We start from the raw sequence: 27,744 nt of genomic DNA on the forward strand, positions 1-27,744 counted from the left end.
CATGCTGCAGATGACTTCAGCTTGTGGCTTGCACTGGTTAGTGTGACACACATTCATCTTAAAATTCCCTTTCAAAATAGTTTTCTGTGTACAGCTGGGTTAAGTTAGGCTGCCTGAATTCTTACCAGGCAGTGTTCTCTGTAAATATTACTGAGGACGGAATAGAACCCTCCTTGGAAAAGGGGCTCAACAGGTTTTGAATCGTAACGTTAGGAAGCCTGAAGATTCTTAAATTCCTTCTAGTTTTGGAAAAAACTAGCTTGTCCTTTTACTGTGTACTCTTCCTATCCCAAGAGATACGCTATAGGAAGGCCTTTCTCTGCTGTAGGCAGAGGGCATCATTTGTAATATGCCATGTGAGGGAAGGGCTGTCTGAGTTCTCAGAAAAGATGTTTGCAGTAAGATTTACATTCTTGTTCCTGAGTAGAAATTAGTTGTGATTTTCTTTCAGAGTAATTGTAATAATATAAAAGATTGACATTCTTCTCACATGTATGATTTTGAGAATAAAAGGTATATTCAGAAGTAAATATTTATGGCCAATTTTTTTGGCTCAGATTACTATGACATGGAATCCATGGTCCATGCAGACACAAGATCATTTATTCTGAAGAAGCCAAAGCTGTCTGAGGAAATAGTAGTGACACCACACCAGGAGTCGGGGATGAAGACTGCAGATACCCTTCGGGTACTTTCAGGACACCTTATGCAGACACGGTAGATGGTTTCTTTTTCTTGTGTAGCTACTTTATGTGATTAGATAGTGCAGGTCAACTGTTAGTTCCCAGCTTCCCTGTTCCTGTAGCTCCCACTAGATGGTGCTTTTATTGATTCACTGGCTAGGCCATGAATTCAGTTTTCACAAATTTGTTCATCTTTCTTGTTCAGAAATCCATTACTTAGAAATAAAAGCTCAGAGTATAATTTAACTCCATTGATAAAGGTTTTAGTGTTCTGTTTTGTTTTTAAATGTAAACCCAGGGAATCAAACTTTCAAAACTGGGTAACTGAAATGAGGAAGTCCTTCTGCAGGTTATTAAAATAGCTAAGGCTTGTGTGGTTCCTTCCTAAGAAAGAATGTTCAGTAAAGAAACGTGTACAGATGACAAAATCAGTATAAAAGTAAAGCTGATGGCTAAGATGCTTGGAGCATCCATGCTAATTGTTCTTTGGCTTGGTTTGGTTTGGTTTCTGGTTTATTTCCATATTGACCCTACAAGGATCAAATGGACAATGGAGTCAAAGTTGAAAGGATATTATCATTATTAGTAAGTACAGGCTAAAGGTCACTGTTGATGCTGCTGCAAGCTGCCCTTGTGTGTTAGCAGGATTCTACTTATTATGCTATAGCAAGAAGTCAGGCTAAGGCTATCTTAATGAACCAGATGCAAAGCAATGGAGTAATGATTCTGATGAAGAGGACTTTAGGAGGCTCAGCATTTTGTGTTTTGTTTCCCTAATTCTATGGTATTTTTTGTCTGTCTGGCAGAGATCTTGTACAACCAGATAAACCTGCAAGTCCCAAGTTTATAGTGACGCTGGATGGTGTCCCCAGCCCCCCAGGATACATGTCAGATCAAGAGGAGGAGATGTGCTTTGATGGAATGAAATCCGTAAACCAAACTGCAGCCTCACACAAGGGACTCAGAGGCCTCCTCCACCCACAGCAGTTGCATTTGATGAGCAGGCAGCTTGAGGACCCAGATGGTAGCTTTTCCAACGGTGTGTTGAGAGCTCAGACTTTGCCTTCTCAGCCCACTGTCATGGAGAAGGGAGTCTTGGCCTGTTTCTGTCTTGAGTGAATATTGGTTTGAGGCCTCACTTCATTTGTGTTCAGTAGCCTGTTTTCTTCTATTACACACAGCTGCCAGTTCAGTCTCACACTTTCCCTGGGCTTGTTTCACAGGTGTTCTGTGATGCTCGTGTTAAAGTGGAATCCAGTCATCATGATCTAAAATATCTCTTTATTGTGATTGCTGAAGGATGGACCATCGTTCTTGATGCATGGGTTGCGTTTTCTTCAGAAACTTACTTTCCCTATGTGCCAGCAACCATAAACTTGAGAGAAAGATGGGTTTCCATTTTGGTGTTTTTGGCACCATAGTTTTATTTCTCTGGAAGGAATTTCTTACCTGATCTAATAGGATGCTTGTTCAGAATATCAGGAAGACATCATTATTAATACTCAGTGAGCTCAGTTGAGATGGTGCCATGCTTGTAGGCAGCTGTTGGTGTTTCCACCACTTCTTAACCTCCCAGACACCAGTGGGAGGTGTGGGACCATCAATCCTGTTTTCCTTTTAGATTTATTTTACGTGAGTATTTTGCCCGCATGTATGAAAGTGCAGCAGCACATGAAGGCCTGGTACTGTGTCAGATCCACTGGAAATAGTTACACACAGCTGTGAGTTGCCACATGGGTGCTGGGAACTGAACCTGAGTCCTGCAAGAGCAGCCAGTGCTCTTAGCCACTGCGACATCTCTCCCTCCCCCACCAATACTTGTCCTTCCTTATTTAGATACACTTCTTAAGCAGTTAATTACTAAATCTTAAACATGTTCAAGGAGAAAAAAACAGTAAATTTCAACTACTAAATTTAAAAAAAATTTTTGGCAGAGACATAAAAATACATTCATACTTTCTCTTCACCCACTAAAAATATAGTAAACTAGAACAGATCATGAGTCCATAAGTGAGAAACACTTTTGGCTTTTCCTGCTGTGAGTCAGTGTCATGGGTGTGTGTGTGTGTGTGTGTGTGTGTGTGTGTGTGTGTGTGTGTGTGTGTGTATAGTTAGTCAGTCAGTCAGTCTTAGTTTGTTGACAGGGTTGCAAGTGTGACCCTAAGTAAAGCAAGATCTTCACAGTAAAAGCTGCAGTGGACAGTGTGCAGTTTTGACCCTGCATGCTGTGTTTCAAATTGGAAAGTTTAGTGTGAAACTGCCTAGTTGTCAGTTGGATACCTTAACCCTCGGCTCTTTTAGGACCCAGTTTCCTTTAAAGGTGAGTTTCCATGCTGGTATTCAAGATGTCAGTAGTCATGTCAGTAACATGCTAGTCATAGGTATGCCTATCTTGTGGGAGTGCCATGACCATCATGGAGACAGCTAGGATGAGGAGAGCACCTCCTTTGCTGTTGAGGACAGTTACTGCATGGGGGTGAAACACTGTAGCCCTGAGAACAAGCTGTTGTAGAAGAGATTCCTACAGGTCCTAGAAGCTCTGGTCTTCACCTAATGCAAACAAGGAGTTGAGATTTTTGTCTTTGGGTTGGTATTTTGGTGGTGTTTGAAGGTGCTAACCAACCGCACCATCTATTTCAGGACACCCCTCACCTGACAGCACTTTACAGCTTTCTATACAAAGGGAAATTTGCCTCTGAAAATCAGTCACATAGGAAGTAAAATGTCAGTATAGGAAAACCAGAGCCATGATGTCTGTATATTGCTTTACACTTTCTTCTCTAAGAGGAAGCTCCTTGTAACATAATTTCAAAAACTATTATTTTTGAGCTGCTACTTCACTTTTCTGGCTGCACTGCTCTTTCAGATCTAGTCTTTCTCTTGTTCAATCAAGGTCTTCCTGTGTATGCCACAGTCTTGTATATAGAGCAGTGCATGGCACTTTCCTCTAGGGATAGGACAAAGATCATCAAAAAATGACTGAGCTTCCCCTTCCAAAGCTGGTAGGTTTTCTTTAGAAATTTTCAAAGAACATTTATATACTAAAGTCTAAAATAAATGACTTTCTATTTTTCTGATTTTGCTGTATAGGAGATCAAGCCCAGGGCCTTGTGGATGCTGAATAAGCATTCACTGCAGGGCTGAGCTCCCAGTCCTGCTTCTTTCAAAGTAGCATAGGAATCTGTATCAGAAATAACATAATAGTTGGCAAGGCTCCTGTCTGCACACGACACTGCTGTGTTCTCATAGAGGGAGAACAGAGGCTGGGTCACTAGAGCAGGAGTGTTGCCTCCTTTGTATAATCATCTGATCCTGAGAAAAATGACTTTCAGAGATGATAGAGTTTTGCTAAGGTGTCTAAATGAACTGTTACCATGCAGAGCCAGATATGCCCTACCAGAGCTTGGCACCACTGCTGCATTATAGCTGAGGTGAGAGTTGGTATCATAAACAATGTGAACAGATAACACGTAAGATCCAATGGTGATATTTTTTGACTGATGTCTCAGATCAAAAGGCAGCAGATTATGGCTTTCATGTATAATTTTATTTGGTGCTAAAGTTTCATGCAGAGGTCTTATGAAAAGTTAGAGGGTCCATTCTCATGAGCCATAGTAGTTGATGTTGTAATTGGACATGACTGAATGCAGAGACAGGGAACTCCATGGGTGAGGCTTATTTTCCAGGTCATGGTGCCCCAGTCTGTCCAACTTAGTATCTTACACCCAAGCAGACTTCAGACTTGCTCTGCAGATGACCCCCCCCCCCCCCCGCCCATAGCAGTGCTGGACCATTGTAGGTAAAGCTGTTTCTGTTTAGATAGCAGGGAGTCCAGTGCCTTTACTCAGTTCCTCAGCCATTGGGGATACTAGACACTTGTCATTTTGATGGCGTATGAAAAGTACTCATATTCCTAATCAGCTTGTATTTTCAGCTTCAGTGGGTTTTGTTCTGTTTTTTGTTTTGTTTTGTTTTTATTTTTTGGTTTTTTTGTTGTTGGGTTTTTTGTTTTTGTTTTTTGACATCCTTCACTTTTATATTTTTCTGAGTGAGACTGAAATTTAGACTTTGGTGAACACTTGAGCTCTATCTACAGAATCCCAGTGTTCTTGAGGTTTTAGTGTGACAAGTCTGGTCTCCTTCCTGCTAACCTTAGGTTCCGTTACCAGGATTGTCCATCTCAATTGGGGTTATTTTGTAGGGCTGCAAAGGATAACACACAATTTTGAGACTTGGGTTTGGGGCACAGTTATTGAATAAACCCTGTACTGAAATCATAATTAACAAAATGTTCTTAATTCCTCTTTGAAGCTGAGATGACTGACCTGAGCGTGGCACAAAAACCAGAGAAGCTTTTGGAGCGCTGCAAGTACTGGCCTGCTTGTAAAAATGGGGACGAGTGTGTGTACCATCATCCCATTTCACCTTGCAAGTGAGTAATAATACCAAGTGGATATCTTACATATTAATCTACATCCTATAACTTTTTCTTTTCCTTTGTAGAGAAGTTTCATAAGTAAACACAATACTTGATACTTACTGTAACCCACCCTAGAGCTCTGTACGTGTGCATGTTTTGAAAATGGTTTGTTTGGTATGTATGATCCTGAAATGGGTTCCTGTACATCACGTGTAACTATACAGTTAGTATATATTTGTTCACAGACATCATCTGTTTTATTTAGGTTGGGAGTAAATTGAGTTATATAAATAATGAAGAAATATTCTAGATGTGGGTTAGTTTTCTTTACCAACTGACATAATGCAGGGAATTTTGTGAGATTATTGTTGTTTTTTTTTTGTTTTTGCTTTTTCAAGGGTTTCTCTGTATAGTTTTGGTGCCTGTCCTGGATCTCACTTTGTAGACCAGGCTGGCCTCAAACTCACAGAGATCCACCTGGCTCTGCCTCCTGAGTGCTGGAATTAAAGGTGTGCTGCCCAGCGTGAGATTGTTTGTAGGTGGTATTTTTTGTTGGTCCCATGACTAGACTTTGTCCATGTTTTGACTATAAGTACATGTAGCATAATTACATAAGGACTATAGGACTATAGGATGAATCTTTTTTTTTTTTTTTTTTTTTATTGGAGCTAAGAATTGAACCCAGGGCCTTGCACTTGCTAGGCAAGCACTCTACCACTGAGCTAAATCCCCAACCCAGGATGAATCTTTTATAGTATATGCTTACTGGTTTTGAATTTAAGATTTGGTGCTGGAGAGGTGGCTCAGCGGTTAAGAGCACTGGCTGCTCTTCCAGAGGACCTGGTTTAGTTCCCAGCACCTACTTGGCAGCTCCCACAGCTGTCTATAACTCTAGTTCCAAGGGATCTGACACCCTTACACAGACATACATGCAGGCAAAACACCAGTGCACATACAATAAAAATAAATATATTATTTAAAAAGTGAAATTCAGAATTAAAAAGTAAGATTTGGGTTTTCTGTTAAAGTAGAAAGACTCAAAACCTCTAGTCTATGATGTCTCAGGTTTGTTTCAACAGGGTAGAGTTCCTCCAGATTTGAATTACAGTTGTACTCTAGTTTGGTATTAGTTTCATCTGAAAAAGTACTAATTGCCTCCTCACCACAGAGGATTGAAGCCAGAGCTTCATGTATATACTAGGCTTTGCTCTCCACTGAACTGTTCCTAGTCCATTTGTGTGTGTGTGTGTGTGTGTGTGTGTGTGTGTGTGTGTGTGTGTGTGTGTAGAAGAGCAGGAAGTGCTCGTAACTGCAGAACTATCTTTCCAGCCATGTATGTTGTTTGTGAAGTCCTTCTACAAAAAAGCTAATAGTCATTGAGAATGTTAAATATGAATAATAAACTCTTTTTGTCTTGTAGAGCCTTTCCCAATTGTAAATTTGCTGAAAAATGTTTATTTGTGCATCCAAATTGTAAATATGATGCAAAGTGTACAAAACCAGATTGTCCCTTCACTCACATGACTAGAAGAATTCCAGTACTGACTTCAAAACCAGGTTAGTGACTTTGTGCACTGTTGTGTTTGGGTGAAAAAGTAGAAAATGATATTTTTCTGGCTCTAAGTGAAATGAAACAAAAGAATAGTTTTAAAAATGGTTTTAGCATTTAAAGAACAAAATGCTGCCCTTCTTATAAGACTCTGCCATTTCATCTTGACTGATGAAAGTTGCTGTTCTAAATTGAGTCTTACCTCTTTACGAATACCAGCAGACTGCATTAAAAGCTGATGTTGCCACATAGATGTGACCATTCCTCATTCTGCTTCTTGTCAGTAGTCTCGTCACCAGCACCATCTTCTAATGGGCAGCTCTGCCGATACTTCCCAGCTTGTAAGAAAATGGAATGTCCCTTCTACCACCCAAAAGTAAGGAATTTTACTTTCCAAAAAAAGGTGTTAGTGGTAATCTGTCATTCTGAAGTTTGGGTTTCTCTTTTGTGTACATCTTACTTTTATTTTATGTGTATGTGTGGGTTTGTGCACATGTTAGCAGGTCCCCTGCTATGACTGCTTAGATATTGTGTCAGGGAAGCGTATTTTAAGTCTTTCAGTGCTGTTACGTGGGCACAACCACATCTGTTAGTTCAGTTACAGTGGGCACAACCACATCTGTTAGTGCAGTTACAGTGGGCACAACCACATCTGTTAGTGCAGTTACAGTGGGCACAACCACATCTGTTAGTTCAGTTACAGTGGGCACAACCACATCTGTTAGTGCAGTTACAGTGGGCACAGCCACATCTGTTAGTGCAGTTACAGTGGGCACAACCACATCTGTTAGTGCAGTTACAGTGGGCACAACCACATCTGTTAGTGCAGTTACAGTGGGCACAGCCACATCTGTTAGTGCAGTTACAGTGGGCACAGCCACATCTGTTAGTGCAGTTACAGTGGGCACAGCCACATCTGTTAGTGCAGTTACAGTGGGCACAGCCACATCTGTTAGTGCAGTTACAGTGGGCACAGCCACATCTGTTAGTGCAGTTACAGTGGGCACAGCCACATCTGTTAGTGCAGTTACAGTGGGCACAGCCACATCTGTTAGTGCAGTTACAGTGGGCACAGCCACATCTGTTAGTGCAGTTACAGTGGGCACAGCCACATCTGTTAGTGCAGTTACAGTGGGCACAGCCACATCTGTTAGTGCAGTTACAGTGGGCTGCTTAGGTTAGCTCCTGTGTGGATTTACCTGTATTATCTTGCAGATTTTGTTGACGTTTTGCTCCTCTCTTGTTTCTGTTTAGCACTGTAGATTTAATACTCAGTGTACAAGACCAGACTGCACATTTTATCACCCCACCATTACTGTACCACCAAGACATGCCTTGAAATGGATTCGACCTCAAACTAGGTGAGGATTTAAGTTAGCTTTTCTAATTCTAATGTCATTTAGAATTACATCCTACTGTGTATAAGCACACAAATCTGAGGGAAATTGAATTTTTATTTCCTCCTCTGTGCTTTTAAAATTAAACAAGGATCTTGTAGCAAAACTGATTTACTACATGAACTACATTTACCCAGTGATGACTTTGTTTAACCAACATCATCTCCAGATGAGTTTTGTTTTTGAATCCAGAGCACGATGTAAAATAGGCAGCCACTCAGCTCCACCTTCAGCCCTCTGTGTATGTATTTTAACACACTGCTCAACAGTCTCAGATCAGGGCCAGGGAGACTGCTTAGTCTATAAAGTGCTTGCCTCACAAGCTTGAGGATCTATCCGGATTTGATCCCCAGAACCCTGTAAAAATGTGGGGCATTGTAGCATATATTTGTAATCCCAGAGATGAGAAGGCAGAGACAGAGGACAGATCCTTGGGGTTTGCTGGCCAGCCAGTTCAGCTACTTGGTGAGTTCAAGGCCACTGAGAGACCCTGAATTTAACAGAGTGGTGGGTAGTGTTTGTGAAGATGACATTTGAGGTTGTCCTCTGGCCTACACATGCATGCCCACACATGCATAAACAACTAAAAGTCAGTTTTTTTAGACTTTAGTGACGGCAAAATACTGAAGTTTCAGAACATTTTAACATGCCTAATTTTTAAACTTTTGTCTCCTTTATGTAATTGAATTCTTTAAAGACCAAACACCTTAACTAGAAGTTAAGCTTTATATTTATATGCGGAGCAATTAATTAAAAAAATTTTTTTGGTTTCTTTCACTCAGCGAATGATGCCCTAGCCCTACCTGGCAAGAAGATCATGCAGTTTGAAAGCTTCCATCTTCTGATGAGAGAGATTCTACAGAACTTGTCACATCTTTGAAATTTAGAATATATTGCTTTCATAATATGAATTTTATTGCCTAACTGAAGTGTCTAATTTTTCAAGTTTGTAAGTTTATTAAGTGGTTTCAGCATTTTTTGTTTGTTTGTTTTGACTGTGAAAGAGACAGTTTAAAGAAAAGCCAGATTCTATTAAAACATTGGTGGCATGTTTGTACATTGCTGGTTAACATCATTTCTGGTAACAGTGCTGCAGCTTAGAGCTGTAGCACCATGGGAAGGCCATGGTCCTCAAAGCTGAATCGCTTTCCCAAAGATGATACAGTGTTTTCATACTGAGTTACAAATATTGCATCATCTTTGAGGAAATAGGAGTAGCCAAAATACTGAGGCAGCTTGGAACAACGAGTTTAAATTTTCTTTTTAATGTCTAAATGAATTTGCTTTGAAAAGCATAATACAGACTCTTAGTTTAAGTGCTACTCTGGTAAAGTGGACTGAGGTCCTTTGCCTTCTGTGAAAGTAACTAGTGACATGGTCATATAGGGTGAACATGGTTGGAATGACAAATGCAAAACATGAACAATTTCTTGAAATATTTCCATTTACTATCAGCATATAATTTTAAAATAATTTTTGGGGGACTACATTATCACAAAATCATACAAAAAAATTTACAGGTATATACAGAAAGTTTCAGAAAACAAACTTTGAACTCACAAGAGTATAAATATACATATATATTCCCATATTCTGAAAAATATTGTCAGAAATAACTCCACAGAAAATATACTTAGTTACTCCTAAAGATCGTTCTTGAAATGTAGAAATTAAGATTTAAGTGGTATATTTTAAATGACAGAACTATATATAATTACAGAGATCATATGGGTAAATGTCACAATAGGTTGAAACTTGGCCACTGTATTACAGAGTGTTATGTGTGTGGTTTTTGAAACTGTTAAGGCAAGAAGTGTCAAATGTTTTAAATAACAGACAACTGATTTCAAAGACTTGATGTTTTCAAAAATTAAAGTATAAGAGGGGGTTAGCAAAAGGGATAATAAAAGCTCAAACATTTTCAGGACCAAATTTAAACTGTTAAGATACATAAAGGATGGATAATAAAGTCACATCTATAAAAGTCTGTGTTTAACATTGTGAAGCCAGCCTTCTGCTGCTGTGGTCATTGCCTTCCTTCCCATTGAGAGATAAAAGCATTAGCTAATTACTCAGCCATTTCATAAGCTGGTCTTGACCATGCTAATCCCAGAGGGTAAAGATTAGAAACCGCCAAAGAACAGAGAAGACAAGGGCCTAAAGTGGCTTGCTGCATAAGTTCAGGTGATTCTTCATTCTGTAAGTGCATTCCATTAAATTTAAGGCATTCATTCTGACTTTGCGTCTCAGCTGAAGAATTTTGTTGAAAATTGTGTCAATTTCCAAAACTAGTCTTTTTAACTATCACTTTCTAAAAATATATGTAGGTATGTTCTCTTAACTGTCCAGTAAAGACTAGGAAAAAATATATGTAGGTATGTTCTCTTAACTGTCCAGTAAAGACTAGGAGCAAGGGACAGGGACTTAAATGGTTTAGCTTTTTTAAGAAAAGAGCATGTGACAGACCAATTATTTTCTGTTACTGAGTAAGTAGACAGTGACTGTAAACACATTAAAGTGTTCTTTTTTTTTTTTTTTTTTAAGGTAGGGTCTCACATACTACAGGCTAGCCTCAAATGCACTATGTGGCCAAGAATTACTTTGAATTTCTGATTCTGTGCTTGTACCTGGGATTCTAGGCATGCCCCATTTGTATGTGGTGCTAGGGATAATTAAATTCAGGGCTTACAGATCCCAGGTAAGCACTCTACCAGCTGAGCTACATGCTCCAGCCCCACATTTAAAAGGTTTGTTGTTCAATCCTGTGGTTTACAGAGAGGCTTACTCTGACCCTAAAACAGTTACTGGACTACTTGTTCTAAATGAAACCCTGCAAGAAGTCACACAGAGAAAGTAATGGACATGGTTGATGATGATGCAGAGTACCAGAGTGTACTGCATGCTTTGGCATACATTTATATAGGAAACAAGTGAAACAGCAATAACTGTTGGCAGTCTTGGGCTATAAATTCAGATAGTACAGGTACAACACCATAATTCTCTGGATTTAAAAACTATAGGGCAGATTCTATACAACTTATCACCCTTTTCACAGTTGGTGGCTAAGCAGTGGCAAGGTGGCCATACAATAACTACTTAAAAGTCAGCCTGACCTCTGGTCTTGAGTCACAGAACTGACCACTGCCATGATAAAGACTTGCCAGGTTGGCCACTTTGGGGGACAAAAATACAGTGGAAGCAGTTTTTTCTTTGTGGTTTACTTGCTTAACATTAATGGACTTTTACAGAACTGAAAATTTTCTGTAACTAAAAGCTGGCAAGCTGTACAGAGGGAAAACCTTAGAACTAAATACCATGCTTAATATTTGAAAGCATTTTTCTTTTTATAGGAATTCTTTAATTTATTGACTGCCATTTTATATAATATCAGTGCATTCTAAAACTTGGCCTAATTTAGATGGACCATTCGGCATGAGCAATCTAAGAGCTACCTTAAGCTTTACGTTTCTTGCAGTCTCTTCGTCAGCCTTCAGTTTTAAAACAACCAGCTCCAGGCACTGCTTAGACAAAAATTCTTTGATACAATGTGTTAATTATGGTTTTAATACGCACAATTTTTTAGCCATAGAAAACATATCAAACCAAACAAGATTCCAAAAGCCTGCGGGGGGGGGGGGGGGGGGTCTAGGGGTCTATGCTAAAAAGAATTCATGCAGTAAAATAAAAAATGGAAATAACCAGTAGAGCATCCCCAGTGTCTACACATGTAGAAAAATAATTTTTACATAGCAGTCTACTGGATTTTCATCTTGAGGAAACTAGTGAGGCTAAACAGCAAAGTCCTGGATGGTAAGTCCCAATCTTTGGCAGCATTAAAGTGGAAAGATTCTGACTGAGTTCTTCAGATGAACCTAGAGTCATTCATTTTGGAAAACAGCCTTATAGGGTGGCATACATCTAGTTTTTCTCAATTGAGTATAGTTTCTCAATATAAAACTATAAAATTTTATGCCCAGTGATATTAGTGTATGAATTTAATGCTTTTGTTTACACAATAAACAAATGTTTATTAATTAGATCATACCTTTAAATATGCAGGATTAACTTTCAGTTAAGAGCTATTGCTATCACAGAACCTTAAAAAACTGTACACTTGGAAATGAAGCTTCATTGTATCACTTTCCTATTAATTAGGCCATAATTGTGATTCAAAGTTTTATAAGAGATGGCTTCGAAACACAAAGATTGACAGCTCAAAAGTGAAACCGTAGTCATCATATGCTGCTGACTTTGGATCGGTTCCTCAGTTCAGACTGTAAGGAGAAGTCTCCTTTGCAGAAGGGACTAAACTAATGTTTAAGAAACATTTGCCAAGAAAGCTTGTATAAGTTCCCTTAAGAAAAATGCTTGCATCTTGAAAACTGACCCTTTAGGATGATACTTGCTTTTTCCTTGTACAAGGGTGAAATATTTCATTGAAGACACGTTAGAAATGAGAAAGTTTTCTTTTTTTCTTTTTTTTTTTTTCTCTAAAGACTGCTGTACCTTAAATCTCCTAGGCAAGTCTGTCAGAATTGCATACTCCTTAGTAAGAGGAGGATGGCTTCTGTCAGATAACTCAGTCATTCCCTGCAGTGTGAGGATCTGGCAGTGTGCAGATTATGGGTTGGTACATACAGCAAGCCTTCTGAACTGTCGGTCTTCTGCTGTGCGGATGGTTCTGCGCATCCCTTCCCGTCAGTCTTCAGTGAGCACCACTAGACCCTGCAGAGTTTGGTTTTGGTTTCTTTGTCGTGGAACTGGTCTCTTGAGATGAGATTTGTTTAGTCTTCCCAGCATCATACCAGTGGTTCAGTGAGACATATGTACACATTTCCAGACAAACAAACTGCAATCAGAAAAAAGTGACAAGGAGTTCATCACATTCTAGATTTTCAGATTTTGCCAATTTACCTTTGGTTTGGTTTGGTACAGTAACTCTTTGGTTTGTTTATATGAGGTTAATGGCTTTGGAGTCATTGGATACGTTACCATCTGGTAAATGCTGGCTGTGTTCATACTCAAAGCTATATAGAGTTGTTTTATTAAGTTTTTACTAGTAACGAAGTATTCGTGCTCTTCCTGGACTGACAGATACTGACCTGCAGTCATCACCTCCAGCACTGACAACATGTCGATCACCACTAGTAAACCGAATATTTGTCACGTGGGGGGAATGACCCAAGAACCTCTTGTGCTTTGCCTAAAACAGAAACAAAGCTCCCTCAGCAATGATGTATACAAAGATTCCCATAATTTATCACGAGAGGTAGACCCCCGGCAATTATTCGGATGAGTTTACAGGTCTGTGTACAAGAAACTATAAGTCATTTGGGCAGTCATATCTACAGGACCCTGGAAGCTTTTTTCTGCGAAAAATGAGGGGTGTGAGGGTGGCACTTAGTAATTGATTATAGGTTTGATTTTTTTTTTTAAAGCTCATTAGAACTCGTCTATGAATTTTCAAAGACTATAGGGAAATTTTGTTTTTTGAAACAAGGTCTTACTCTGTAGACCAGGCCAGCCTTGAATTCAGAAATCTGCCTCTGGAGTACTGGGACCAAAGGGGGGCATCACTACACCTGGCCTGGAAGATCTGTTTTTAATAGCTTTTATTTTGGGTGTTGAGGGAAATACATTTCTAACTATGTATTTTCATGTCAGGATCATTACATTTTAAATATGTGGGGGGAAAATATGAATCATCAAGATACAACTACAGTAATGTGAAAACATTAAACTTACAAATTTTTCTGGGCACGGGAAATCGTACAACTTAACCATGCCAAAGTCATCTCCTGTCACAAGGCTGATTCCTGAATGAGATACACAGGCACAGGTGACATCCGCTTTCTCAGCATGTCTGGACCAGATTCCCATAACTTCATCTCCCATAATACTGGAGGGGAAAAGCAAATGCACCACAGAAAGCACAGACTTTCAACCATGTTAAATAAAAACAATTGCCTCTGCCTCCCAAGTGCTGGGTTAAAGATGTACATCATCACACCTTGTCCTAACAGCTATTTCATTGCCGTTGACCGCTTAGGAAAATGCCATGACATATTCAAGGTCATTACACTAATTCTTTTCAAGAACTTGTTGAGCCATGGAAACTGATAAAGTGTAGGACAATGTTTAATCAGCAGGAGTCCCTATACTAATTTTTCAAGAATTCAAGATATGACAATATCATGTATTCCCTGCCTTTTTTTTTTTTTTTTTTTTAAGATGGTAATGCCATATATCCCTGGCTAGCCTCAAGTTTGCTATGTAGATCAAGCTTGCCTTGAACTGGAATCAGTTCTCTGCCTCCCACATGCTAAGACAACAGGAGTTGAGCAGCCATGTCTACTCTGTTTTCCTGCTTTCTGCTCAAAGGTGTTGTTGTTCATGATAGAAAAGCACTCTGCCACATTCCCAGCCCACATTTTCCAACTTTTCTAACCTCAAAAGTCACAAGTGAAATGTTTACCTAGTCCAGGTAGCCCATGTGATCCTATCAATGGCAGCATGATCCACGAGGTGTTTTCCTGAAGGCACTTCATAGACATGCCGTTTATAGCAGCCACTAGAAACCTATTCTCAAAATGAGGAGAAATCCATGTGTCGTCATGAGGGTGCAGAAATTAGAGCAAAATGTGGAGGAAGGTAATGAGATGCAGGTGAGAATAACAACTGCAGAATGAGCAGATACCAGGGTCTAATGCACAGCACTAAACACTAGAGGCCACCATCTATAGTTGGAACTCCTGCTGAAAAGTGAGATTCTAAACACTTGCCACAAAATCTTCTCTGAGATAATGGGCATGATAATTATATACATAATCCACACACAAATAGTAAAGTTTAATTCCCCAAAGAGTAGGACATAGAATCAATACAGAAACAAAAAGGTCAGTGAGTTCACTAAAGACACACACAAGCAGTTCATAAACTGGGTGCAGTGTTGGTGCTGTACCTGGAGATGTCGGCTATCTGCAGAGAAGTCCATTTGAATGACAAAGCTTGGAATGTCTTTGCAGTAGCTGATTCTGTTAAGGGTGGGACCCAATGTTAGGTCATAAAAGTCCACTGAGTTCTCACTAGAACCCACTGCCAAATACCGGGAATCTGGACTAAATCTGAATACATAAAATGTTAAAAAAAAAAAAAAAAAAAAAAAGGTGTTAGGTCCCAAGTAATTGTTTACCTGTTTTTAAGATCAGGAACTTAGTCTAGCACCTGAAAATCAGTTTATGTTTGATACGGCTTTAAGTTACTTGGAGACATAACTGAGCAAACACACAGATTGCATTGCATTTGCCTATTAACATTTAGTAAAGGTTTTTACATTTGCTTTTATATATATAAAATATCTTGTCTTCCAATTCTAATTTTAAATAACTTTTTTGTTTTGTTTTGGTTTTGTTGTTTTGAGGCAGGTTTTCTCTATGTAGCCCTGGCTGTTCTGCAACTTGTTATATAGACCAGCCTTAACCCCAAACTCAGAGAACTGCCTGCCTCTGCCACCTGAGTGCTGTGATTAGAGGTGTTCACCACCACAACTGGCTTCAAAATAACTGTAAAAACATTCCAGAATTGCTCAATTAACATGCTTTATAAGACAGAAAAACGATGTCTTAATGTCCAAATACAGCCAAATTAGGGTGAAATGACAGCTTCAAGCTGAAGAGTTTGTTAGAAGACAAATCACAAAAGTTCTCTCCTATCAGTCATGGGGAGCAGTAGGGGCCAAACCCAGTCTTGAGAAATGCCCCATGAGTCCTGTTGAGTAACAAGAGAGACACATAGAGGAGAAGGAAATCCTTGAGATTTCTTTTATAAAAGGATTTTAGAGTTGAAAACACCCATTTTGACAGACCTGGACCCAATAATATCAATTCACAGAGTGTTCTGGAAGAGTAGTTACTATGAAATTTAGTTTAAGCACTACAAAACAAAGGATCAAGAAAGGGTTAAAGGCCACAGAGACCACTCAGTAGGTAGTCTCCTGCTGCCAAGCCTGACAACCTGAGTTCAATCCCCAGACACATGGTGGAAGCTGTCCTCTGTGGACCACTTGTGCACCCTGGGAGGTGTGCACACCCACACACATACACAGCAAATGGAATCCTTCAGAAACAGGTTTGCTTGGTTTGAATTCTGGGACACAGATATTTAGTGAGAATTGGCTGAATGAATGAACTGAGAAGGCATGTAAAAGGCAGGAGAAGCCTATGGGGAGGAAGGCCACAGTTGATCTGTGAAGCCTTGCTGAGATTAAGCAACAGTATTTTAACCCTGGTTTTCAAACTTCTGGATGGCTGCTGGCTCTCATGTTAACAGTACAAAACAGTTCTCAGCAAAGTGAGAGTTTACTGTGCATTTCTAGTAGTTGGTATCAAAGGATAATATAGGTGATATTCATTTAGAATTTTTTATTGCAAGGAGAATTTAAATATAATCACACCAGCATACAGCTGGTGTAACATGTGTAGGTACTGGGGATGTAGCTCAAGAGATGGAGCCTTTACCTCGAAGGCATGAGAGGTCACAGGTATGATCAATCCCCATATTGCAAAAAGAAGGAATTGCCTGTCAGGACCTATTCTGGTTGTACTGACATTTTCATGCTGTAAAAATCAGCTAGAAAATCTATTCCATCTGCTGACTAACCTGATATCATGGATTGCACATCGCCTGTCTCTCTTCTTTCCCCATATTTTCAGAGAACTCACAAGTAATATAATAAATTCTCCATTTTTCATTCCAATAGCCACCATGTCCCCTTCAGGGCTGTAACACACTGTCCGAGCAGCATGTCCCAAATTCACTTTGTTTAGCATCTTCTGCATAAGAAGCAAGAATCACAGGAAACATTTTACAATTGAAACCAATTTTCCCTGAACCTCAAAATAGTACCAAGTTAAAGCTAGCAGATGAGGATTTCCACATCTTAAAAACTGTAACCTCTCATTTAAAAAGTATTTGTACCTACTTTATCAGCAATATCCCAGAGTCTCACTGTCCCATCTTCTGCAGCAGAAAGGAAAAAATCCCTGGAAGGATGTGTTGCTAGTCCCCAGATTGGCCCATCCACATGACCATTAACTAAAATGTTACATGCCGCATTTTTCTCTCCAACTTCAATAATTTCAGCATTCCTTGTCCCAACTAGTATTTTGCCCTGAAACACAAAGGGACCAATACACTTAACGTGATACAACAGTTACATGCTTTGAACTAACCTAGCTGCAAGGCAATCATTAGCTCATGAAAATCCTTCTCTTCCTAGGGACACACAATGGCAACATCTCTGGGCTACTGCACATCAGAGTCCGTGCTAGAGACAACTCTCTACAGTGATACATCTGTACTCTTCTTTAACTATGATAATGTTAGGATCTCCAGAATGGGAAATAAGTGCATTGAGACACACGGAAAGAACTAGAACCCATTTTTTAGTTAATAAGTAAGTAAACCACTAGGTATGGTGGCCTCCACTTGAACAGCAGTCCCTGGCTAGTTTAGGTGGGATGACTGCAAGGTACGGGCCAGCCTGTACCACACAGCAGAACTTGTCTCAGTAGAAGCAGAATGGTTAAACTTAACTAGGACTTAAGTATACAGACAGGACGACACATGCATTTGGTTTATAGACACAGTGCAAGTACATAGCAGTTTTTACAGAAATGCATGAGCTTTTGTTGTTTTTAGAGGAAGCAGAATAGGGAAAATTAAAGGGACACTGAAGGAGGAAGAAGGCCCTCAGGTATTTGATGGATTTTTGTTTTTCTGACTGCAAATCAATAAATGGAAAAGAAGCCCCCACCCCAAACTATCATGGAGACTTTTATTGTCTTTTATTTATTTTTGTTTATTTGTTGTTGTTTTTGTTGGTGGTGGTGTTTTCAAGGCAGGGTTTCTCTGTGTAAAGCTTTGCGCCTTTCCTGGAACTCACTTTGTAGACCAGGCTGGCCTCGAACTCACAGAGACCCGCCTGCCTCTGCCCCTGAGTGCCTCACTCGTAAGACTTTCTAAAGGGAACAATAATCCCTTTTCTGAGAGACAGCTGAACTCAGGGTGCAACAGCTGAGCTGAGTGTGTCAGTCCACATCAGTGATTCCAGCACTCAGGAGGTTGAGGCAAGACCACAACATGGGTGATCTTTAACTTCATTAGCATTCATCCCGCACTCATAAACCTGAACAGTGCATTTCATAAACCACCTTACAATCTCATTTACAAAGGGAAATTCTTTAAGATAAGATAAATAATCCATCTCATTTTAAAATTTAATTTGTAAATTTTAATTCTAAAACTTTGTTCAAGGAACTAGAGATACGGTTCAGTTGAGCACCTGAGAGTAATTGCTGCTCTTCCAGAAGTCCTGGGTTAGACTCCACAGCTCACAACCATCTGTAGCTATAGTTTTGGGGATCTGATGTCTGTGCCTGACTTTGGTGGGCACTGGGCACACATACAACACACAGATACACATATAGGTACAACGCCCATACACACAGAACAAACATCTTAAAATAACAAGCTCTGCTTAACCTTGAACCTGGCATTAAGTTACAACCTTTGAGCAATATGCTATAAAATCTCCAAATCCTAAGACCTCCATGCCTGGCTAACCACCTTCTCTACTTCATTCTTGCTGGCTTGCCCAGACATTTTGTATTCATGTCAAGATTCTAGCCATATGTGAGTAGAGGTCCCTAAGGGAGGAACTCCTCAGGCTATGGCCAGTAGCACCATGGAATCTGCTGTTGCTGGGGACACATGGAGAGAGCTGCTCTAATAAAAAGGAGTCAATGGTGAGCATTTTCAACCCTATCTTACCATAAGTCAATCAGAAGATTCAAGATAATACAGCGGTTTAAAATAACGTTTTCTGCATTAGTAAACAGTGGAAACAACAGCACCCTATGAACCACTAAGTATTGCTTATTAAGTCACCAAGTGCAGGGATCACACACAGCTGTTCTCTATTTCCTGCTACATCCCACTGGCTCACGGAGCACCTTACTTTGCCTCTGCACACAGATCGAACACAATCTGTGACTTGTCCTGTCTCAAGCCTGAAGGCCCGGCATCGCCTCAGTTCCTGGTCCCACAGTTTAACTGCACCTCCTTCTTTTGACCTAGATAGATAAAAACAAAACCCAAATAAGTATTTATAATTGACTACTACAATAATTTTCACTTTAAACACTGACTTGTCAGACTATTTTAAACACCCTATTTATAAATTCTAGTATTCTAAATTTTCAAGCAATTTAAGCATATATACTGTATCTTTGACTGTATCTCAGTCAAAATGTACTTTCAGTTCAGTAAATTTTATTTTGTGAACTATTCATTTTCTTCTGTCACAAGCATAAGTTTGTTTAGTCCACCATACATTATAATAAATTTCTCATAATTGCTTTCCATTAAGAAAGTGCACAACAAGGATTGTTTTGTTGTTTTCAAAGACTATGTGTGTGCACACATACTATGGTGTGCATATGAAGTCAGAGAACAACTCTGGAATCTGTTGTTCCCTTCCAGCTCTACCTGAGAATTAAATTCTCCCCCATGCCTGTATGGCAAATGTCTTAAACTGCTAAGCCATTACTCCAGCTCCACAAAAAAAAAAAAAAATTTTTTTTTTGGTGGGTGGGGAGTTTCTAGACAGAGTTTTTCTGTGTATCAGCTCTAGCTGTCCTGGAACTCAGTTTGTAGACCAGATGGCCTCACAGAGATCCACCTGCTTCTGACTCCTGAATGCTGGTGGTGGCGTTTTCCACCATGCCCAGTCCACAAAACCATTTTTAGTATTAGAAAGATAGCTGAAATGCAAAACAAGAAAGAGGATTATAGATGCTAGGCTGCAGAATTTACTTTTAAGGGCCAAAAGGGCATCATGTCATTTCTACAATTATTGCAATATCCTGCTGAAGCAATGCTGCAGGCTGTGAGTGAGTAAGGCATACAAAAGGAGGGGTGTGGGGAACACAGGCATTTGCAGTAATATACAAAGGAGAAAACAGCCATTTATGGATTGTTCTCTTGAAAAACTGAAAAATAATTCCTTCATTTTGCTTGCCTTAGGAGAAAACACACCTTCCTGTTACAGAAACAGTGTGACCGTTTGTGTAGGGGAAAACCTGCTCTTCTCAGTCACTGTGTCACTCATTTGCAGGTGACCGCACTGGTGGCAAATGGTCTGGATCTGTTCGGAGGGGGTGAGGCCCCGGGTTTGAGGCAGTCTCCTTGCCTAGCTGTGACAACTAACTGTGTAGAGAGATCTGCCTGCCACTGCTTCCCAGGTGCTAGGATTAAAGGTGTGTGTCATTACACCTAGCCTTAATTTGATTTTTAAAAAGATTTATTATAATTTTTAAAATTATGTGCATACATGTCTGTGCATATATGAGTGCAGGTGCCCTCAGAGCCCAGAAGAGGGCATTGGATCCTTTGGAGCTCGACTTACAGGTTGTTCTGAGCTGCCCAGCATGAGTGCTGGGAACTGAACTTAGGTCCTCTGCAAGAGCAGTACATGCTAATAACTGCTGAGCCATCTCTCCAGACCCTCGATCCTATTTTATTTATTTTTTACTTTTTGGTGTATGTCTGTGTGCATGGATGCATGTTGTCACAGACCACTGTACATCCCCACCAGGTGTAGTCCTTGCCTTCCCACCATGTTTCTCAGGCCTTTTTGGAGCTGATCCAGACTAGCTGGATGGGCTTCTCCCCAAGGGAAAGTGCTGGGATTACAAACGCTTGTGCTACTTGGTCTGGCTTTTCCGGCTTTTCTGGGCTCTGGGCTGGTCCTTGGGTCCTCAGGCACCTAGAGCAAGCAGCACGTTCACTCACTGAGCCCTCCCTCAGCCTAGAATCAATTTCCAGTACCTGGTGACTGGGTATTTGAAAGTAACTCAGACAAAGGTCTCTCCTCGCATTTGTTTGAGGTCTTTTTAAGAATGATTTCACAAGGTCATCTCCAGTACTCTCTCATTCCCCTCTCATATGACTGGAACTTGACGCCTTCCAGGGAGTCACCGGGGAGTGAGATGTAACGTGGTGGTAGAGTAAAGGTGTCTCTATGTCCTGTCAGCAGTACTGATGCAGGCACACCAGAAGTACAGCTGACTTTGGCTATCTCAGACACGCAGCACTCTGGCTGCAGTTCAGGCTTATCTAAAATGTCCAAAAGGCTGGCAAGATGGCACAGTGGGTAGACACTCCAAGCCTGATGACCTGAATGAGCCTGGAATGCACATGTGAGAAGAAGAGAGCCCATTTGCACAGGCTGTCCTCTGATTTCTACACATATGCTGGGCACATACCTTCCTCCACCCTTATACACAAAACAAATAAAAAAACTAAGTGAAATCTAAAATGCAGAAACATGATTTAAGACATGAATTCAGAGAATCCAAACATCACACATAAACAGCAACAAAGGAGAAGTAACTGAGTAGTTGAGGTGTGCAGCCTACAAGAGGTCAGAACACCTAACTACAGGCCTTGGGTAGACCACAAGTAGTCAGTAAGCATATGAAAAAGGACTCACGGTCTTTCCTTTCCACCAGTGACGATCAGTCCATCTCTCAGGGTGGTGTACATGGCAAACACAGGCCCATTATGCGCTCTAGCCACCACTCTACACAATATGTGATCTTTCCACACACAGACATCACCACTGATGGTACCTGTAAACGTCAAGTTATTCTGAAAAGGAGTGGGGAAGGGGGAGACAAACTCATCAAAAGTTCAAAGAGAGGTCGAACAGATGTCATCCTCTATGTGAGCGGAATGCTAGTTCACCCGCTTTGACAAAGCACATGCAAAGGGTGGTATGAGACACGGCCCAGGACAGGAGGCTGAGGGATGCTGTTCCCTAGGGCCTTCTCCTTTCCCAAGTCTTTGTTAGTGGGACTAGCCTTGGACAAATCTCTCCTAAAATACCGTAACTCTAGTTAACACTGTTCTTTGAATCGGTGCCCTCTAGCTATCCAAGAACTAATCCAAAGGTCATGAAACACTAGGAGCAAAAACAAGGGGCAGTTAGGGATAGGGGTGAAAGTAACGAGTTTCATGAGGAATTTTGTCATAGAAAGTAAATCTGTTATCAACAGCGAAGTTAGAGACCTCACTAACTCCCGCAAATCTAGGAAAGTTGTTACTTGGTGCCTCTCTGCAGTTAGAGCATGCTGCAGCTATGAACACCAACATTTTGTCCTCCTTTTCTCTTTCCCAGTCCCTAGCATGGAATCATCACCTGACTCCCTGTAAATATGTATGTAGTTTTATGTTTTCAGGTACCAGTTATAGCGTTTGGAAAATGCTTAAACTGAACATAAACCTATCTTGTAAGGAAATATTCTGGCCACACTACTGCTTCACACATTAAAAAGCTTCTTTTCTTCTGTAATAGCTATTAAGTTTATCATTTACATCTATTTATTTATTTATTTATTTGTGGTTATTTGGCTACAAAGTAATTTTATGACTAAAGAAAGTTCATCTACATGGACAGATCAAGTACCAGGGTCATTTCAGTGGGGGTTTCCTTCTGGGAACAAGTGGCTCCTCCTATATTAAGAATAACAAAAGGTTCCATTCATTGGATATTGTTAGTCATTTTTTAAAAAAGTAAGTGTATTCAACTGTTCTAAACTTGTAACTTTCCTTCTTAAAATATATAATAGTTTATAAACTATTATATATTTTAAGAAAGAAAGTCATATTTTTTTTTAATTCTACTTCATTTTCTGTGGAATTTGAAAGCCCTCGGCAGGTCAGGGGACTAAAGGAGAGAGATGTGATTATAAACAGCAGACCCAGGTGGATGGGATGGAGGCAGGAAGAGGCTCTGGAACACTCCACTGAGGCAGGGACTGTGTTCTCTGCACTTAGCTCCCTGCTGCCCTGATTCAGACACTGGCCCTGAGCACGTCCACCTACAAGGTGGACAGCGGTTCTGGTGGCAGAAAGCAAAGGAAACACTAAACTCAAGTCTGCCCTGAAGGCACCTGAACATGGTTTTCTTGATTTCCTTTTCTTTCACTATCACACATGCGAGGTGCACAAGGAAGCGTGAGGATGGCTGAGATCGAAGTGTGTGGAGGGTCAATACATGACTAGTGAAGCCTTGGAGAATGAGAATGTTCCAAGGATGTAAATGGTTTATAGTGATTATCTCATTCACTTTCTTGCGACTCCTTGATGTTTAAAAGGACTAGACTTTTTAAAGATGACAAATCCTTGAACAGGACTTGTACTGTCAGGTTACAGTTCCTAGTCAATATTAATCCTGTTTATTAATACACAGCAAGAAAACTTCAGACCATGACACACCATCACACAGCATTTTAACAGACATACTGCACCAAATGCAACAGCAAGCATCGTCTGCATCCGGGCATCCTCCAGTGTGCTCAGAAGCCCCTTTTTGCTGAGAAGAGCCCTTCCTGCCAGAGTCCAGAACTTCACGTGCTTTATACCCACAGAGACAAACTGGGTATCTGAATCTGGTCGGAATTCTGCTACAAAAATACGTTGGTTGTGCCCAGCTCTGCTGGCAATTCTGGCCCCTGATACAGAAGACACAACAAAATTTTCCAGGTTAGCATAAGAACCAAGCTAATCACCAGGACTTTACAGTTTCCTTCAATCACATAGCTTAAAACAAAACAAAAACTCCAAGCACAAATGCTTACAAGGAGGCCTTGACACTTGCTCTACTACTTAACGATCACATCACTGGGTACACACATCTTCACAAGCGACACATGTTTATGGGATACTCTGTGACAGTTGAGGGGACATTTTAAGGACCATACCTTTTCATATGTAGTTCCATTAATTTCTCATTCTATAAATGAAGTGTTCTGCTGGAGTGTGTTATGTTAGGGAATTTATTCTATTAGTCTTCCATTCTCAATCCTGGCACTCTCAGGAGGTAAAGGCAGGTGGATCTCTGTGAATCTGATGCCAGCTTAGCATCTATGCAGTGAATTCCAAGCCAGCAGGGCTACAAAGTGAGACCCTGTCTCAAAACAGAATGTGTGTGTGTGTGTGTGTGTGTGTGTGTGTGTGTGTGTGTGTCTTTTTATAGGTAAGGGACGTGGTTCAGAGGCAGGTTACCTATGTAGTATGTGCTATGGGGATGGGGATATATGTATATGAGTATATGTATATTTATGTGTGTGAATGTATGCATGTGTATGAGTGTATGCATGTATAGGCATGTATGTGTGTGTATATGTATGTGTGTTTATATGGGCATGGGTATGTGTACATGTATGTATGTATGTATAGAGGAGCATGTATGTGATGTGGGTGTGTTATATATGTATATGTGTATGTGTGTGTAGTATGTGTTATATATGTATGTGTGTATTTGTGTGTGTGTATATATGTGTATAGGTACGTGTTATGTATGTGTATATGTGTGTATGTATGTGTTGTATGTATGTATGAGTGTGTATGTGTTTCATGGGATGTGGTTCAGTGGCAGATTACCTGTGTAGCATGTGACACGTTCTGGGTTGGATCTCAACTCTGGACTTTGATATGTAGCCCAGGAAGACTTCATACTCATGGCAATCCTCTTGCCTTATCCTCCTTAGTGCTGGGATTAAAAGTAAGGGCTTCCATGCCTGACAATCTTCATTTTTTATTAAAATACCTCAGAACTAATCACATCATTAGCAAAAACAGTTTCTTACTGAAAGGAAATCATTGCGAGTCATTGTTAGTATTAACTGTGGTTTCATTATTTCATGTTTTAGAGCTTATGCCCTCACTGGGGTTTTCAAAGGGGACACATACAGTGCCACCAACTGTGTGTTATGTGTTTATAGGACTACAATGAAAAATCGCTTCAATCACCGACTTAAGGCACATGGTAAAAGAGAGCATTCAGACAGCCCTAGTATTCCTGTGAGATTTTATTTGTGTTTTTTGTTTTGTGTGTATGTGTTGCTTTGTTTTGTTTTTTTAGTCATACAAATGAAAAGAACCCTACCTTCCTGCCATCTCCAAATGGTAATGGTGTGCTCTGGGTCTAGCCCCACAGACAGCAGCAGCTTCCCAGTGGCACTGAAGCTGACAGAGCACACACCCTTTGAATGGGAACATCTGAGTATAGACAGCGTCTGCTTGTTCACTGCATCCCAGATGTGCACAGATGGGGCAGTAGCTAAAAAAGACAAGACCCAAGTGTTACAACCATCTCCAAGTTGCCACTTCAGAATCCAGCATACATCTCCCTGGGAAAGATGGAAATACAGTTTATAATAGCTCAAAACTGAAGCTAAATTTGAAAAAGGACATAAAAGGGAGGTGGGGGTAAAGAAAGGGAAAAATACAGACTCCTTCAGGGTTCATTAGAGTTATACTCTCAAGAAAATAGCACTTGGGCAAAGAAATCAGGCAACGGTATTAAACAGCTCATTAAACAAGGTGTGTGTGAGTATAGGAGGCAGCAGCCTGTGGGAGGGCCACAGGCCTCATACACAGCAAGGCTCTGCAGTAGAAAAATTGAGTTTCATGTTTTTTTCAATCTTCAGAGAAGTTACATGGAAACTACACACACTTAACACAGTACATATGCTACATGCAAGTAAACACTCAATACTGACGTCCTCTGAAGGCACTTGCAACTGACAGGTAGCTAACAGCAAAGCAGCTGGATAGACCCCACATACTTCAAGACTTTTTAAAAACATGATATCATTTGAAAAATAAAACTGTTAACACATCTTAAAAGGTATATTATTCATCCTTTGCTCCTTAAGTTCTTTGCACCCTTTCTGATCCTCCTGGGAAATGAACCAAGGGCTCCATGCTTACTGAGTAAATGCTTATCACTGAACTACATCTCAGCCTGCTTCTCTTTATTGTCTAAACTAAGATATCATAGTTTTGTGCTATCTTCTTCTCAAATTATACCCTAAAACTAAAGTTAATTCAGCAGCTAATTCAGTTGCAGAACATAAGCACTCTTACTAAAACACTCAAAATACTAAAGTACATTTGCTTCTAATTATAAACTGCAAAGATGAAAAACCATTAAAGAAGATAAGCTGCCTGGAATTATTTTATACAGGAGGAAATTCTAGTCTTCTTTAGAAAATAAAGTCTGATAAATTCGGACATTTTATAGCATATGCTATTTGTACTGCACAAATGATAAATCTAGGAAACCGTCAAATAAAGCAATTAAACTATGTTAAATTAGAGATATGAAGCCTTTGCTTAGGTGTATCCAAATGTAAAACATCAAAATTTACAAGGAGATATAAAAGGTTTACCAATAATAAAGTGGATTGCTTTATTGTAGGGCCCTGGAACTCCCAAATTGGGTAACTGCGCCCTGCTTGCCTGACCTTGACCTTGACCTTGATGTCCTCCCGATGCTAATTCCCTGCTGGTCTCCACCCTCCTGGATGCTTAAGGGAAGTTCCTTGTTTGTGTATCTTGCATTTGGTGTAAACAGCTTAGATGCAAGAATGTAAAACATTCAGTAGCAAACTTCTGCCCTCCCGGGTCCCTCCATTGTGCTGTATGCCTGTATTTAAGGTTCCCTCCCTTCTTCAATAAACGGCATTCGCCTTCGGCATCCCCTGGCACTGACTCGCTGTCTTTTGTCTCTGTTTTTTGATCCACAGCCCCTCGCTCAGACATGGTGAATGGGTGGTGGTAGCACAGGCGCTACCGCAACAGCTTATATCTGAAAACTTTGGGGGCTGGAATATATGTCAGTTGGTAGGCATAAAGCATGGATTTTCATCCCTAGAACAACATAAAAAAAACAGGTATGCTGGCATTCCTAGGTCTCAGAAGATGAGGACAAGAGAATAAGAAATCCAAAGTCATCCTCATACATATAGGGAGTTTAAGGCTAGCCTGGGACACATTAGCGCTTATCTTAAAAAAAAAAAAAAAAAGGAAGAAAGAAAAATTTATCACAATTATTTGAGTATTGAACTGAATCCCTCATTCATTAAAAGTCAAAAGACAAGCCAGTGAGCAAGCCTGCAAGATGGCTCAGCAGGAAAAATTGCCTATTGCCAAGCCGAAGGACCTGAGTTTGATCCCCAAGAGCACACAGTGGATGGAAAGGGAGCACTGACTGCCACAAGATGCCGTCTGACCTCTGCATGTATGCTAGGACACAAGTACACATCCAAACAAACAAATAAATAAATGTAATTTTTTAAATTTAAAAGTGAAATTACCCTAAAAATTGGTAAGGAATATAAGATGGCTTAAATCAAAAATATAAATGTGGCTGGGTGGTGGTGATGCATGACTTTAATTCCAGCACTCGGGAGGCAGAGGCAGGTGGATCTCTGTGAGTTCGAGGTCAGCCTGGTCTACAAAGCGAGTTCCAGGACAGCCAGGGATATGCAGAGAAACCATGTCTCAAAAAAAAAAAAAATGTAATAATTGCTATTACTGTATATAGTTTTCTGGAAATGGTAAACATTAAACATTTTTTTAAAGATTTATTTATTTATTATGTGTACAGAAGAAGGTTGCCAGATCTCATTACAGATGGTTGTGAGCCACCATGTGGGTGCTGGGAATTGAACTCAGGACCTCTGGAAGAGCAGCCAGTGTTCTTAACCTCTGAGCCATCTCTCCAGCCCAAACATTAAACGTTTGTATGCCTGTTTATAAAAGGTCCCTCTGAGATATTTTGCC

At 40.2% G+C, this 27,744-nt stretch overlaps 2 protein-coding genes across 17 annotated transcripts in view; one reads left to right on the plus strand and one right to left on the minus strand.

Moving 5' to 3' along the window:
* Positions 1-10,054, plus strand: part of Zc3h14 (zinc finger CCCH-type containing 14) — a 44,384-nt gene extending 34,330 nt beyond the window's left edge. For 6 of the 12 annotated variants that reach the window (XM_036205726.1, XM_036205729.1, XM_036205734.1 and 3 more), the window contains 7 exons: positions 558-717; positions 1,490-1,722; positions 4,995-5,115; positions 6,524-6,660; positions 6,937-7,028; positions 7,907-8,013; positions 8,832-10,054. In XM_036205726.1, coding sequence (XP_036061619.1) covers positions 558-717; positions 1,490-1,722; positions 4,995-5,115; positions 6,524-6,660; positions 6,937-7,028; positions 7,907-8,013; positions 8,832-8,838 — 857 coding nt within the window. In that variant the 3' untranslated portion in view covers positions 8,839-10,054. The remainder of the gene's footprint in view (positions 1-557; positions 718-1,489; positions 1,723-4,994; positions 5,116-6,523; positions 6,661-6,936; positions 7,029-7,906; positions 8,014-8,831) is intronic. The other 6 variants (XM_036205727.1, XM_036205730.1, XM_036205731.1 and 3 more) reach the window with 3 other exon arrangements.
* A 616-nt stretch (positions 10,055-10,670) lies between these two features.
* Eml5 (EMAP like 5) overlaps positions 10,671-27,744 on the minus strand; it is a 115,653-nt gene continuing 98,579 nt past the window's right edge. For 2 of the 5 annotated variants that reach the window (XM_036205766.1, XM_036205763.1), the window contains 11 exons: positions 25,061-25,234; positions 23,416-23,624; positions 21,602-21,759; positions 19,067-19,181; positions 17,030-17,218; positions 16,708-16,880; positions 15,011-15,173; positions 14,525-14,628; positions 13,795-13,948; positions 13,152-13,252; positions 10,671-12,898 (listed from right to left, as the gene is read on the minus strand). In XM_036205766.1, the coding sequence (XP_036061659.1) occupies positions 12,862-12,898; positions 13,152-13,252; positions 13,795-13,948; positions 14,525-14,628; positions 15,011-15,173; positions 16,708-16,880; positions 17,030-17,218; positions 19,067-19,181; positions 21,602-21,759; positions 23,416-23,624; positions 25,061-25,234 (1,577 nt within the window). In that variant the 3' untranslated portion in view covers positions 10,671-12,861. Of the gene's footprint in view, positions 12,899-13,151; positions 13,253-13,794; positions 13,949-14,524; positions 14,629-15,010; positions 15,174-16,707; positions 16,881-17,029; positions 17,219-19,066; positions 19,182-21,601; positions 21,760-23,415; positions 23,625-25,060; positions 25,235-27,744 lie in introns of those variants that run through there. The other 3 variants (XM_036205764.1, XM_036205767.1, XM_036205768.1) reach the window with 3 other exon arrangements.

This window comes from Onychomys torridus, chromosome 14 (genome assembly GCF_903995425.1).
Source record: "Onychomys torridus chromosome 14, mOncTor1.1, whole genome shotgun sequence".
Taxonomy (NCBI): domain Eukaryota; kingdom Metazoa; phylum Chordata; class Mammalia; order Rodentia; family Cricetidae; genus Onychomys; species Onychomys torridus.